Source organism: Sturnira hondurensis, unplaced genomic scaffold, assembly GCF_014824575.4.
Source record: "Sturnira hondurensis isolate 20B ecotype Veracruz unplaced genomic scaffold, ASM1482457v3 Scaffold0002840, whole genome shotgun sequence".
Taxonomy (NCBI): domain Eukaryota; kingdom Metazoa; phylum Chordata; class Mammalia; order Chiroptera; family Phyllostomidae; genus Sturnira; species Sturnira hondurensis.
This window is the reverse complement of record NW_028075471.1, coordinates 30,951,463-30,966,881: the sequence shown is the minus strand read 5'-3', so window position 1 is coordinate 30,966,881 and position 15,419 is coordinate 30,951,463. Positions and strand designations below refer to the sequence as shown.

General features: G+C 44.1%; 1 protein-coding gene across 1 annotated transcript in view; it reads left to right on the top strand.

The window, feature by feature from the left end:
- CHN2 (chimerin 2) overlaps positions 1-15,419 on the top strand; it is a 261,880-nt gene that overhangs the window by 159,415 nt on the left and 87,046 nt on the right. Inside the window, exons 4-5 of the mRNA XM_037041231.1 lie at positions 11,704-11,735; positions 14,433-14,546. Of these exons, the coding sequence (XP_036897126.1) occupies positions 11,704-11,735; positions 14,433-14,546 (146 nt within the window). The remainder of the gene's footprint in view (positions 1-11,703; positions 11,736-14,432; positions 14,547-15,419) is intronic.

Here is a 15,419-nt window from a genome sequence, read left to right as displayed (position 1 = left end):
CTGAAACTGATGTTTGGGAGCGGACTCTGACTCTTGTCCGTCTAGCAGGCTTTGGCACACGATAATCCGCCAACTATTTGTGTGAGTAAAATTTTATTAGAACACAGCAGTGTTCATTCCTTTACATGTTGTCTGTGGCTGCTTCATCTCCCGGTGGCAGCAAGCTGAGGACTTATGATAGGTCCTCAGTGTAAAGTACAGGGTGAGGCAAAAGTAAGTGTACAGCACTGAGTATACAAAACAGAGTTTATTCTTTTATTGTTATTTGTTAATTATTGTACTACTTTCCAGATGAACAACTGTAAACCTAGTTTTGTCCCATCCTGCATTTACTATCTAGCCTTTGCCAGAAAGCTGGCTGACCCCTAGTCTTGCACTAAAGTACCTCTGAAGAGTGAGTTGATACATGTAAAGCTCAGAAGACTGCCTGGCATTTGTCTATTGGAGGTATTGGTTTTTAATTTTTACCTTTCCCAGAGCACTACATAAGTGTTGCGGGGGGGGGGGGGGGGAGGGAATTTTAGTCCTTTAATTTAGCCTGAATTTGACCACAAGGCATTTTAAGAAGTGCTTTGGCCTTCACAGTTCACATGTGAACTGATGAAAGAGGCCGAGGCAGGGACAACAAGCAGGTGTTCTTTCAACTGCTTTGTCACTGTCACTTTCTCCCTGTCCGGAAAGAGTGGCCTGTTACAAAAGGTGGCATAGCCCTCCATAAGCAGGAAAGGAAAGAGGCAGGTGGAATCTGTCTGTTTGGGAACACATTGGAGCATGTAAACTGAACTCACTTCCTTTCATTCCAAGAACAAAGCTGGTGTTACTCTCCTATTAAAAGTCCATATGTCATTGAATTCAGATGGATGATGTGTACGCCGAAGCATTCTGGGGAAAGAGTGCTACGTCGGATACTTACTGCAGAATACGTCCAAAACAAAAGGTTGGTTAGTGAGTGGCCAGAAGGATGAATAGATATTCCATAAAGCAAGTACAGTAAATGCTACAGAATCTAGGTGGTATAGGTACAGGCGTTCACTGTAGAAGTCTGTAATTCTTTCTGCTATATGAAAATTTCCATAACAAAATGTCAGGAAGGAAAAGCAAAGACTGATTTTCTGTGCAGGCAGAGTCCTGGCAGCCTGTGTTCTGGCGCAGGGAACGGAAACCGTCCTCTGGGTGCACAGCCCGGAGGGACCAGAGGGTGTCCCCGAGGCAATGCTGCTAGAAGCGCCCTGAGTCCAGCTCAAGAATTTCTAACAAGGGATGATTCGTCAGAAAAAGAATTTGGGAGCAAAGACAAACATCAGTAAGGCGCTTTCACTCTCATTCATTACCATGTTGGGAATTTTTTTCGGAGGCGTGCCTGTTACAGAATTGCTTAATTAGACAATATTTTTAAAAACTAGAGGAGAGGATTCTGGATCTTACAGCATCAGAAACTGGGTTCCAACCCTAAATCTGTGTCTAGTCTCTGCACAGAACTGTGAGCAAATGAATTTACCACGCTGAGTTGCAGCTTTTTCTGCTGTAAGAAGGAGGCCAAGGTACATATTCCATCTTCCCGGTAGAAGAATTTTAAAGCATTTTAAAAGCCACGAAGGTCTCTCCAGACATTGAGTCCTCATTGGGAGCAATATTATCCACAAGGGAGGGAAATTAGTTTTTGAGGGACAGGCAAATCATACTTATTTAATGTATAAAGCACAGGTATACATGCAGAACATAAACAGATGTATAGTCTATCTATAGTGTTAAAATTTTATTGGGGAGAGATGATTGGGGAGGGGTAAAAGTGTGTCAAAGGGTCCATAAGAGGCCATAATGCAAAAACAACTGCAAGCCTTTCTTCACAATCTTTAATTTCTACCACCACCCCCCCCCCCACCAAGTCCTGTTCCCCTTTCTCTTTTGGTACTATAGATTAATCTTTTAAGATTTTATTTATTTATTTTTAGAGAGGGGAAGGGAGGAAGAAAGGGAGAGAGAAACATCAATGTGTGGTTGCCTCTAGTGCCCCCACTGGGGACCTGGCCTGCAACCCAGGCATGTGCCCTGACTGGGAATCGAACTGGCGACCCTTTGGTTCACAGGCTGGCACTCAATCCACTGAGCCACACCAGCCAAGGCCACAGATTAATTTTATCAACCAGTTTGAGCTCAGATATTTGAATACTTACATTGAACACTTACATTTGAATACTCTTACATTTCTAAAAAAAGAAGGAAAAAACTGGGGAAAAGAATGAGAATGATGGCCATTTTTGCCTTTTTCAAAGTCTGGAGTGTCACTTCACCCCCAAACCATTAAGCTTTAAAGAAAGGAACTTAACTAACAAGAATGAGGAATTAAATGAGTGTATTCACCCAATCTCCTTTTTCCCCTAGAAACTTAATGGTAGCATTTGTTTCCTCTTGATTTGATTTGATTCTATTGGGTACTTCAAGCTCTTTGAGCCTGAGAGGTATGTGGAGAATTTAAAGAGAGTTCCAAAGAGAATAATAAAGATGAATTAAGGATTATCGAGGATCATATAGTGTGAGGAAGAACAGGCCACCAAGTGGAACAGAGGTGGCTTTTAATAGTGGAAACCTTACCTTATCGAGGGTATTCTTAGGTTGTCATTAGCACCGAAGACCAAAGGAGGGGCAAAAGCATGTTTTGAAGCAAGAAGAATATGCATTAGAGACTAAGATAAAATTTCTGTCTGTGATTAAATTCTGGACTTCGATTCTTTTCCATGACTTTTTTAAAGTAAGGTACTCATCTGTAAGAGGTATCAGGAGAATAGACAGGTGGACCGACCCCATTTGATTCTCCTGCCTGGTGAGAAGCCAGCCAGGCACCCCAGCCAATATGGCCTTGGTGGGCTTTGGTTTGATGACAGGAAAGAGCCACTGTACCTGGAACTGTGGCTTCAAGATGCCATAGGGTGATTACAAAATGTTAGGCAAGAAAGTGCCAGGGCAGAGCCAGAGCATCCCCCTAACTGAGTGGCGCAGACAAGGAGGACCTGCAGTGGGTGCTGGGAGCCACCGTGTGGAGCCAAGGAATCGGCGCCAAGGAAGATGTAGCGATGAAGCCTGGTCAACGTGAGCCTCTGGAAAGATAATCTGGGCCAGCTGGAGAGGTGCTGGTGCTGCCCTTGGCTAAGTTTTGGAGTGTTTCTGGAAGCCTACTGTGCGAGTGGATCAAAGCCACGTAGATCCTAGGAAGGTGATCATTCTTCTCTCCGTGTTTTGAAGCTGCTGCCAAAGTTGTGGTTCCCAGTCCTGGGTGTGTGTCAGATCCCCTATGGAGCACACTAACCCTTCCAGCCACGCCAGCTGCAGCCCCGGGGATCAGGACTTACTGGGAATGCCACTCGGGAGTCTGCTGTGAACAACAGAAACTAAATCTGGCTAAATGTACATTTAAAAAAAGACAGAGGTTGATTGGAAGGCTCCGAAGAAATTTGGTGGATAGAAAGGAAAGCTGAACAGTCAGGGGCTTTGGGAAGGGTGGGTGGAGCAGGACGTCTCCGGGGTCCAGGAAGCAGGAAGATACACATGTGGACAGCAGAATGTGGTGGTTAGGGGCCTGGGCTTCAGGGTAGCAGAGCCTGCTTTTCCACTCTGCTTCTCTGTGCCTCATTTGGCCCTTCGGAAATGGGTATGATCAATCGCACCTATTGAGTAGTCACAAGGATCGAATGGGTTAATATATGTAAAGAAAGTTCTTAGAACGGTGCTTGGCCCATGTTACATTTTTAATTGCTACTGGCAACCACAGATGTTGCTGTTAGGCTCTGCCATGCACATGAATCAACTCTAACAATTTCTCTTAATAATTTTTCCCCCCACAAATTCAAGGGATAGAGCAACCCAGTGGCTTATGTTGGTTCACTTGTTCACACTTTGCTAGAGAAAATGCAGGGCCTTGATTAGCAGAGTCAATGACTATAAGGCAAGGTCATTCCCTGATACCTACAGACCTCACTCTTTGGAAATAGAATCTGGGACGGGATCTAGTTTTGTCCCATGTCTTAGAGACATAAAGCATCAGGCATGAGCGGCCAGGACCGCCAAGATTTTCATGGAGGCCCCTTTGAAATTTGGTAAGCCCAGGAAGGAGATGTGGGCCAACTGGCAGATCTGTCCGTCACATAATCCATTACTACCATTAAAGCTCAGCGCACTACAAGATATACTGTGGAGTGCTGGCCAACAGAGGTGGAAAGAGAGGCGTCCTTTCCTGTAGGAGCTCACATCTAGGTATCACGAAGACTAACAATCCCAATCCCAGTAAGCTCATGGCCCTAACTCAGGCTTTATAAAGTTCAGGAAATAACACCTGAGCTGGTGTGAAGTGGCCAGGAAAGATGGCATTGTTTTGCTCCTTATTTTTAAGATGAGTGAAATTTTGCAAAGTTTGGGCATAGATGGGTTGAAGAGCAAGTATTAGAATTCCAAACAGAGGAAATACTCTGACCAAAGAATGACCTAAATGTATGTGTGACCAGGAGAGTTTCAAGAAGGACAAGGAGGTCTGTATTAGGAACATAAAGAATTAGGGAATGAGGACATGACCAGGGCAAGTATGTGCTAACAACGTGTTCTGGATTCAGCAAGACCATGCTGGGAAGATCTTGTATGCCATTCATTTATTCACTCAGTAAATATTTATTGAGCACCTTCTATGTGCCCACTCTGTTCTAGACTCAACAGTGAGCACAACACAAAAACCTCTGCCATTGTGTAATTTCCAGAACATTGACCCCACAAGAAAAAAGATCCCACAAGTAAAGTATGTAATATGTCAGATGATGATGAATGTAGTAGAAAAAAATAAACCAGAGAAGAGACATGGGATACACCAAGGAGAGGAAGTACCACTTTAAGTAAGGTAGTTGAGAAGGTCCCACTAAGTAGTGCAGGTTTGACCACATGGCAATGGGCAACCAGTGAACAATTTTGACCGATGAGCAACTCTATGAGATTTCCATTTCTGGACCTCAGTGTGAAAGAAAAATTGGAGGGTGATAAAAGTACAGACAGGGACACCTGGGGAAAGACTATTTCAGGAGTCCAGGTAAATATATAGCCCAGGAAACATGGAGAGAAAGAGACCATTTCGAGAGTAATTAAGAAATTACATATAATTACATATATATATGTAATTATATAATTACATATAATGGAAAATTTGTGGCAGATTGCCAGTGGGTTTGGGAGAAAGGAAGGAATTAGGAATGACAATTTCTAGCTTGGGCACTAGGTAGGTGATGCCCTGGGCCGTACCATTCACAGGGATGAGGAGGGAAAGAGGTTGGTCACTGGTTGGGATGGACAGATCTTCCTGTAACTCACCAAGGTCTCTAGAATGGGCAAGCTGAGGGGTTCAACAATTTGGAGATCACCACATCTATTACAGCAGAATGAATGTTTTCCATGAGCGCGTCCTCTCTCTTGTCCCTTGGAAATGTCCCTTCCTCTTAGTGTGGGAGGAGCCTGTGGGCTTCAGTTTGGATGTCATTTCCATGCTTCTCTGTGGCCTTCAGATAACGCAGTCACAGGAACCTTCCTCTCCTCAATGCAGAATGTCAGTCCCATGTGACTTGCCTGTTGGGAGAACTGAGGAACAGGCACTGAAGGCGCATGTTAAATGTTGGCTCCTCCTCTGCTCCTCCTGGACCCTGCCCTCAGCCCGGTTGTGGATCAGGGTCCATAGGTGTGAACTTGGAGAAAACCAGAACCGGGAACAAAGGGCAAAAATGTGCAAGGAGCAGGTGTTTGCATGAGCATGTATCTGCGTGCAGTTGCCCTTCCATTGTTTTTCAAATCCAAATGAGGGAAATTCACCTTCTTCTTGTATTATGGTTATTTGTCTACTTACTTATAAATGAAACCTAGGAAATCAGGATGTCACTGAGGTATGGGACAGCCATTCAGATGGTTCTTCAGCACCCGGGGTACCCTCGGTGACCCGGGGTAGCCATGAGTGGTGGGAGTTTTGTTTCCACACCAGTGATCAAGGCAAAGTTTCAAAGCAACATGCTGTGAGGTGTGGAGTTCCATAGCAGGAAGGGATTTGAGGATGCGTTTCTGTGTGTGCATATCGTGGTTAATTATGCCCAAGTAATAACTTTTTCTTTAGTGTTTCTTATAATTTACATTGTTTACAGATTTTCCAATGAGAAATCCCCTTATTAATCTTACTAAGATGTGAGTCTATTCAGTTTTGTGTTTATCTGAGTAGTTGGAGGTATTTCTGTCTTAAAACCTACTTTTATAATCTATTAATATTATCAAAAATAAATATTTTTCTCTTACCTTCCTTTTATGCCACTTATATATTTGAAATATTTGTTGCTTGTTTGAATTTTGGTCCAAAAAATTGTTTTTAAATCTTCCCTGGGAATACTCAGGATTGCAAAGGCCTTTTGGCCTAAAGTAGGCTTTCTCAGCCTCAGGACTGTGGACGCTTTGGGTGGGAGAGTTCCACATTTGGGGAGGCTGTCCTGGGCACTGTGGGACATTGCCAACCAACCCTCTGGGACCTCACGCACCACGGGCCAGCAGCACTTTCCCTGGCTGTGACAATGAAAACTGTCTCCGGATATTGCCTAGTCCCCCCTGGGGAACAAAAACACTTCCCCTCCCAGTTGAGAACCACTGGTCTAAGAAAAGTCTTTTCCTTTGTATTTGTTCCCCTAAGTTATCATGATTTTTAAAATAATAATTCCTGGAAGAACCAGAGGGCCAGGGCAAAGACAGCAGAAAACAAGCCAGTAACTGAGAACTGCTTTGGTCCTGCTCACTGGTAAGTTCACAGGATGCTGGGAGGAGGTTTTCAAAGTGCCTGACTCCTGTACGTTTACAGAGATTTGCAAAGCCGTTGGTGAACTTGTCAGGAGATTTATTGCAAAAAGACTGGCCAGTAGAATTTTTGATAATATATTCCAATCAAGACAGAAGGAATTCACCTCATTAGTGCCCCATCAGAACTCTGGAAGCCTTAAAGCAATGCCATGAGGAAAAATAAGGCCTGAGTTTCTTGATGGAAAGAAACAGGAGATTTTAAAGTTTGCTTAATTTTCATTCTGTGCTACAGGCTTTGACTACAAGGATGTACATTGCAGTCCTTGCATTTTCCTTTTCTTTCAAGAGAGGACTTTGATTTCTAATTAGAAGGGAATTAGCCATATTTACTTTTGGGGGACGAAATCACCCCAGTATCACCAATACAAAGCTCCCCATCAAATGCCTTTTCTCCATATTTGATCTGTATCTCAGAAAATCCAGCCGTCTAGCTGCCCTGTGTAGGAGGTGGCTAAATTGAGTTTTTAAATTATTTCTGTTGAGTAGAAACTTTACATACACCAGCTGCTGAGAGATTATAAAAGCTTTGTTTTTTAAAATAATTGGAAACCTTGTTTTCAGAGGACTCACAATATTCTTTAAGTGTCTTTGTGTGGAATATAAAAGAATTTGTGTTTCTAGGTGATGATAATGTGACTATAAAGCAAACTCATTTAAGGATTACATTTCCTGTCTGTCACCACGCAGCTGTCACCCTACTGTTTCTCTCAAGGATTGCACAGTGCTGAGAATTCTGTCTTAAAATTAGAGAATGCACCGGAAGAGGAACCAGGTAGCTTGGAATGCATGGTACTTCTAAATATCAGAGAAAGAGTTAAAAGACCCAACAGATCCCCACATGCAGGTGCATTTATCCCATGTTCTCATTTGTTAACTCCCTGATAGAATTCAGTTCATGACAAAGAGTTTTTAAGGCACTCAATCCTGGTAAAGAAGACTCCAGGGCTATTCAAACAATCAGATATTTAAGCGCAGTGTAGAATTCGGCTCCGATATTCCTCAGCCAATGGCATCACTGACATTGGCCGACATGTGCCCTGCAGGAGCAGGGAGTGTGGGAGTTTCAAGGGCGTATGGGCTGGTCTGAAGCCAGGTAGTAGCTCTGCGACCTGACGCTAATTACTTGGTGGCTCTCTGAGAAACACTAGCACTCACTTGCCTCACAGTGTTGTTTGGAGGCTTAAATGAGATAAAGATGGGAAACCCCGGCACCGAGTCACTACTCAGGGCATGTGAACTTATTACCACAGCGTTCCAAGCCCCAGTGTTTTTATAAGTATCATCTCATCAAATCTGCGAAAGGGCCTTATTAAAATAGGATGTTTTTATATCTCCAGTTTTATTGGAAATGGAAGAAAATGAGATGCAAAGAAGTTTAATAAGCGACTCAGGGTCACACAGCAATCACATTGTCAGCGGGGCTCCGCATTCTCAATCCGTGTCTCATTCTGCAGCTGCACACGGAGCTCAGGCGTGCTTTGCCCTGCCGACCCTCGCTGTGGCAAACACGGAGCCTTTGCTCTAACAACTTACAAAAAGTTTTAGCCCCAATCCTTCTCCCAGGTAAAAACCTGCCAAAACCAGTTCTCGTGCACCCGATGGCTTCTCAACTCTAGGATGCATATGACCCCCTTCCAAGTGCCAATTCTGCATTTCCTACAAGCTCCAAGGTAATGCCCATGCTGCTGGACCAGGACCACCCCCTGAGTAGCAGGGCCGCTAGAAGGGGCAAGGGGGGCCTCACCCACATCTCAGCGTTCTCCTGATTGGCCTCGTGTTTGAGTATATTTATTAGACATATAGGCTCAATTTTCCCCGTGTTCCCCTGAGGGTTTAGCCCATTAGTATTGTTTAGGTTGCCCAGTACCTGGGGGCGCTACCAATTCAAATCTCTCACATCTTTGATAGTATTACTCCATTATTTATTTTTATTGCAGTACATGCTCCATGTAGAAGCAAATAAAATTCCCATGCTATTCACTGGTGGATTGCACATGACCCTACCTGACACCATATGGTGTCAGGTATATGACGCCTTTAATGGCGCCATAAAGTATTAAACAATTATGTTATTGGTGTTTATTTTATATTAATATTATGGAGAAATTTTTATCAGATTGTTTTATAGTTATTTAAAAGCATTTTAGTAATATTTGGGAAAGTGATATTTTGGACTGTTTCATCTGGATCTAAGGACACCTTGAAAAAATGTGGATGTTCTACCACTTAAAGTAAGCGCAACTTAAAGTAAGCTCTTGGCGTGGTCAAAAGCTTAGCAAAGTGTGGCAATTGAGACTGTGTCTAGACTCCTGTGAGCAAAAAGTTTAGGAAGAGGTGGGGGTTATTGTTTGTTTAATTATTATCCCAGCCTTTATTTCTTCCTTTGGCGTCAACCAGGACCTCTGCCCAACCAGGGACAGAGCAGGGGGTGTCCAGGGAAAGCCTGCTCTCGAAACAGCCCCCGCCCAGGGGGGCTGTCCTCGCCCACGCCCTCCGCCCTCGCTTTCTCTCACTCTTTCTACCGTTTGTCTCCCCTCACGTAGGGCTGCCAGACTTAGAAAAGAAGAGACGAAAACAGGCTGCCTAGTTAAATGCGAATTTCTAACAAGCAAAGAATAATATTTTAGTGCGCAAGTACGTCTGTCTGGCGCACGATTAGGGATCCGCCCCATGGCCCTGTTCCGAGCACAGTCCGTCTCACACAATGCAGTGCTCTTGTTTTATTTCCTCGTGGTTTTCATATAGGGATTCGTCCCTCAGTGAGATCCAACTGTCCTCTAGTCAGGGTCTTATTTGGTGTCCTGAAAGGCACCATAAATATTGACTTCCCTATTTGGGGGCGTATGTTAGATTTCTCAAGTACTTCCTCCTGCTGCAAGTGCAGACGAACCGCCACCCCCACCCCCCACCCCGTCGCAACCCCGGTCCTTAGAGCTTTCCACTCACACCTGGGAGGACACTACTCCACCAGCAATGAGAGGGCTTTGCACTGAATCCTCAGGATATCAAGCCTGTCATCTATTCTTATGATTGATTGATGAACTAAATGCAGTTTGTTGTCTTAAGGGTCAGTTAAATTCAACATTCATTAACAAGTTACCCGCAGGCCAGAAGTCAGTGGTAGGCTCCATCTGCCCTGCAGCCCATTTGGGAAGTTAGATTAGTCTCCATTGGGGAGATAAGAGGACTGCGAAGGGAAATGGGGTAGGAGGCTCCGCCCAGATTTGCAAATGTGTTGTGGGTCAGCCAAAAATATGGAAATAAATGTGTCCTTATATATAGGAAATCACTTTAAAATTCGGAATACTGACTCTCAAAGAATAGACACATGTTTTGCCCACTACAAGCAGACCCCCTCCACTGGCTTACCTAATCCTACACTTCCTCTCCGCCAGGGCAGTGAGGCAGCCACGTGTCTATGGTATCATCAAAGTAAGAAAGAACTTTGCAAGCTAACGGAAGGGTAGAAATGACAAAATGTTCACCTCCTAGTAAAAAGCTTTCCCACACGTAGAGTAATGGTGCACATCCGGTAACAAGGTGATTTTTACACACTCTGGGCTTCCATTAATGACATTTTTTTTAGATCTTCTTCTGTAAATGATACCTACCGGGCAGGCTTTAAACCTTAAAGATTGAGAGCTGTGAATGCCCCCTCTCGGTTCAGTGCTTTTCAAGTGTCAAATGCACAGATGAGTGAGCACCTATTTAGAAACGCCTAGATGAGTAGTGTTATGCTGTCTGGGCTTGGCCAAGCCGGCTTGTGGATGTGGTCCTCAGATTCCTGGCTCCCCCTGTCGGAGCCTTTTCCTCTGGTCTGTAGCTCCCTACGGCCCTTGAGGATCCCTTGCATCCTTTGGAGACTGAACGCAGGCCAGGAAACTGCTCAGTGCCTTGAAATCCCACCTCTCAGCCTACCTGTGACCCCTGAAGGAAAACTCCCCGTTGGACCATGGACAGAAATGACTGACCATGAACAAAACAACTGCAGGCTCAGGTTCTACTCCAGGAAATAAACACCAGCTTGCTGTCAGAGCCATCAACGAAAATTTGTCACTTTAATGCAGCTCCGTGATGTTTTCGGTGTCCCTGGAGTTAGACTGGACCAAAAGCCGGACATGAGAATCCAGGCTCATGTCTCCCCAGTTTCAACACCATGAGCATCAGAAAACAAAGTTCTTGTAAAAGTAGATTATTCTGTACGTGATAAAAACTAGATGTGATGACCCCAAGGCAGAAGTCGTGATTGGAAAATCCTTCCTGGAATGCTTGAGATGTTTGGTTGAGTCATAAATCTTGTCCTCTGGGCCTGGTGTCAGGAAAATGTTTAGCTCATCAACTGTTTGTTGTGAAAATAAGAATGTTAGAATATTTATTTTATCTGGAGAGAGAGCAAATCAAAGTTCATTTTAATCCAGGTGAACTCCTCATTTTTATTGTAAATATATAAAGAAACAAGTGTATGAAGATTAAAATAAATGCTCATGTTTTATTCATGCTAAAAATATTTATTTTATCCTTCAGGTTGAAGCCTTGTAATATCTTTATAAATTCCCTAATATTAAAATAAGCATCAATTTGTTTTCTTTGAAAATTCTTTTATTAGGCGATTGGGTTTGGGTGAGGAATGAGCCAAATGCTTAGAGAAATATGATGATTCTAGAACATTCCTATTCCAGACAGTGAAATGTGTTGGTTAACTCTGTAATTCATGGATCTCTGATTTGGGGAACAACAACTGTAATAAAATTACTACCAGAACTCCAGCTCTGTTTACTTGAATAGCATTTTTATCTATCTGATTTGAATTCGAATGCATTATTAATATTTTTCTTCTTTTTAATATAGGTGGAAAACAGACCAAAATATTATGGAAGAGAGTATGTATTATGCTATTCTTTGCTTTAATAATGTAATAAGTAGTCACTTCATATGTCATTTATATATACATATTAAAATTTTTCAAATATAGGATCTTCCTCCAATATCCATAGTGCAAGGGTTTAACAATAATGATAAATGCAATCAGGCCCCTTTGTACTGCACTTCCTTGATAATGCTCTGGTGCCTGGCTTCTCGCACTGTGGGTGGGAGAACATCTCCTGCTTTTCTCTCCACAAAAGCAGCCACTGAGTGCTGGGCAAGTACGTGAAATGTAAGGCAGCATTTCCATAACTGAGACTTTGTGTTCTACTTCAGTTGCTATCTCAATATCCTATAAACCTTTGGGGTGTCAAAGACTGTAAACTGTAGCTGAACTCCTTCCTTTCATGTACCTCAGTAAATGCAATACTCAGGAAAGTCACCCCCATGTCCCTGCAGCCTCATAAAACCAAAGTGATCATTTCTCTTAACTTGGCTAACTTAGGCAAACTGCCTTAATACCGTCATTATTATTTCCTTTCATTTTCCTCTTTTAATTTTTCCTCTTGTTTCACTTTACCTTCTCAGAAACCTACTGCAAAGCAAACATACATTATTATTCAGCCTTTAAGCCCGTGGCCTAGAAATCAGCTTGCAGGGGCCAGGCAGGACGATCTGAGAGGGGCAGCCACCAACTCAACTCACATTTCTTCCCACAGCCAACCTGCAGGCCATTGGAGGCAAAGTCTCTTTCAAGTCCACGTCCCAAGCTCTCTGGCCAATGCAAAACCTCCTTGCTCAATCCCCTTACCCATCACAGCTTCATCTTCGTGATTAATGGCCCTCTTATTTGTCCCAGTCCCCTGGGCCACTTCTTAATTGCCACAGCTGCATTTCAGAACCTTTCTTCCTGACCCTGGGAATTGAGCAGGCACCTCTGGAGTATACCTGTGGGAACACTGGCCTCCGCTCGCATCCATCCCTGAGGCCCTAACATCCCTAGTGTCTCGCTTAGTGAGTTGTATGCCTTCTTTCCCCCTTCAACATGCTGATCTCACAGAAAGCACAATGAATAAAATGAGAGAAAATGAAAGCCTACATGTACTTCCCATATGGAGCACTGTTGTAGATGAATTCCAAGGGAACTCCCTTTATTGTGCAGGTTTTTTGCATAAAAATTGTGTTGAGTAACCCTCTTTTTCTCATCCTTTAACCCCAAACCACGTAAATCCTAGAGTGGGAGGGGACCCAGGAAACATTTTTCTCAACCATGGAAAAGGGACATGTATTAGAGGGCAATTCACTTCAAAACTTCAGATTCTGGGTTTCCCTTCCTTTTTTCAAAAAGAAAGGGTTTGCTTGTTTGTTCCAGCCATTCAAAAAGTAACCCATGCACTGTTCAGGAAGCATATTTTTTTTTTCCTGGAAGAAAACACAAAACTGTTGACAGTGGTACCTTTAGGAAAACAGAATTTTTACTTCTGTACTGTTTACGTATTTATTTTGTGTGTGTCTTTACCTTTTGAATTTTGAATTTTTCCCACTGTGCATAGGTATTATTTGTGTTCTTACAAAGTTGGTAAATGAATACCTTCTAATTTGAGAAAATTAGGAACTACAGGAATCTGGACAGTGCAAAACACCCACCCTGAGCGAGGCCCTGGGGAACTGTTTCCCTCCGCCTCTTTCCTTCCAGTCTCTGGCTACGCTCGCTTTCCACAGATTGGAATCATAGGATACACGCATCACAGATATTTTTAAGTCCATGCAGAAGGGGGATGATGAGCTCCCGACTGGGTCTTCAGATTCACAAAACTGTCATTTTCTTTCTTTGAACAATGGAGTGTATTTGGTTCTTGATGCTCTACATCGGCTGATGGTCATTGCTGAAACATGTTGATTCAAGGGAATTAAAATGACTAGTTTTAGGTTAACTACCTGTTTGAGATTTTCTTCCACCCCTGAAAGTGACATGGGATAGGAGCATCGGGTCTCTGTGCCCTCCTCTGTGTGCCTCGGCCTGAACGGCCACCCTCGGCCCTGCCCTCCCCTGGCCCATAGTCACATGGTCAGATTGTGTCCTGAACGACCTGGCCTCCACACTCCTGTGGCACCAGCTTTGCCCTTTCTGGCTCCAGTGTGGGAAACTTCCTGGTGCCCAGTGTCCTCTCCCTGTTCCCCCTGCCCCTTCTTTGCATTCCTGGGGAAAAAGAAAATAGAACAAAACTTTCTCAACAACTTCCCTCTCTCCCTTCCCCCTTCCAGTAAGGAACATTGCTCAAACACATCCCTAAGCTATTGTTCTCAAAATTTAAAGAAATGGAGGAACGTTGATTATAGCTGGCTATTTTTCCGAGAGTGAGCCTCTAAAATTAACACCCCACCTGAAGGAAGCAGGTGGATAATCAATAAGAGGTCATTTGCCATCAGGGTAATACGTAGTCCTCTGTGTTAGAGCAGAGATCTAAACTGGTCATTGCTTTTTTGTTACTCCCCCTGGTTTAAAAAGGGGCCATAACCTGATGTTTTGTTTCCACCTTCATTCTCAGCTTGGGAGCTGAGAGGCGGTGCCAAGTGCATCTTTAAGATACACGATAGTTGTTCCACTTTCCATCCCAGGGCGGGGCAGAGATTCTGGGTGGCCCTGCCATCTCTCTGTGGTCCAGGCTTTGTGTGGGGTCTGTCCGGAACAACACGGTGTCCTGTGTCCTCAGGTTTCACGGGATCATTTCCCGGGAGCAGGCTGATGAGCTGCTCGGAGGTGTGGAGGGCGCCTACATTCTCCGAGAAAGCCAGCGGCAGCCGGGATGCTACACGTTAGCTCTGAGGTGAGCCCAGCCACGCCCACTATTGCCCTTACAAGTGACTTCACTCATTTTCCCCCACTTTAAAATTGCTGTAAAATATACCTAACACAAAATTTACCATTTTAACCATGTCTTAAATGTATAATCAGTGGTATTAAGTATATCCTCAATGTTGTACAACCATCTCCACTCTCCATTTCAGGACTTTTTATCCTCCTGAAGAGAAATTCTGAACCTATTAAGCAATTACATCATGTCCCCATCCATTTCTTCTTTGTGTTCTCTGGGTTCACAAGGCATCAGCCATGTGTTAGAGGCTGATGCATTTCCTGGGCCACGGGCACTGTCTGCAGACTGGACACTACGTTCTGCACACGCACAGGTGCAACTGGGGAATTAGCCAGCAGGTGGTGCTCCCATGGCCACTCCTGCCTAAAACATGGAGCCAGCCACGAGACGATGGCCTCTGCTTCGCGGGTCCCAGCTGTTCTTGTCGAGTCCCCACTTTGTCCATGGCGTTCTCTCAGGGATCCCAGTGGCCCATGGCATTCACGACACTCTGTCTCTATGCCAGCGAGCCATCACGGCTGGGTTCTCACAAGCCTGTTACCACAAAATCCCAAGTATTAAATCACAGCACTGGAAAGGCAGGGCATTCACTGCCCCTCCGTAACCCGGGTCAAGTATTTTATGTCATTTAATCCTCACAACAGTCCGTGGAGGTTTGGGGAAGGTACCCAATTTCAGAATGCGGTTGTCTTCCAAAAAATTCATTTTGTGAACTCTTTGGAGCTGGGAAGAGCTCGCTCCATCGAGGGAATGGTATCCGTAGAAACACGTCCCTGCCCAGCCCACAAAGGTGTGCTCAGTGCACCTGCTTGATATTGTGTCTGT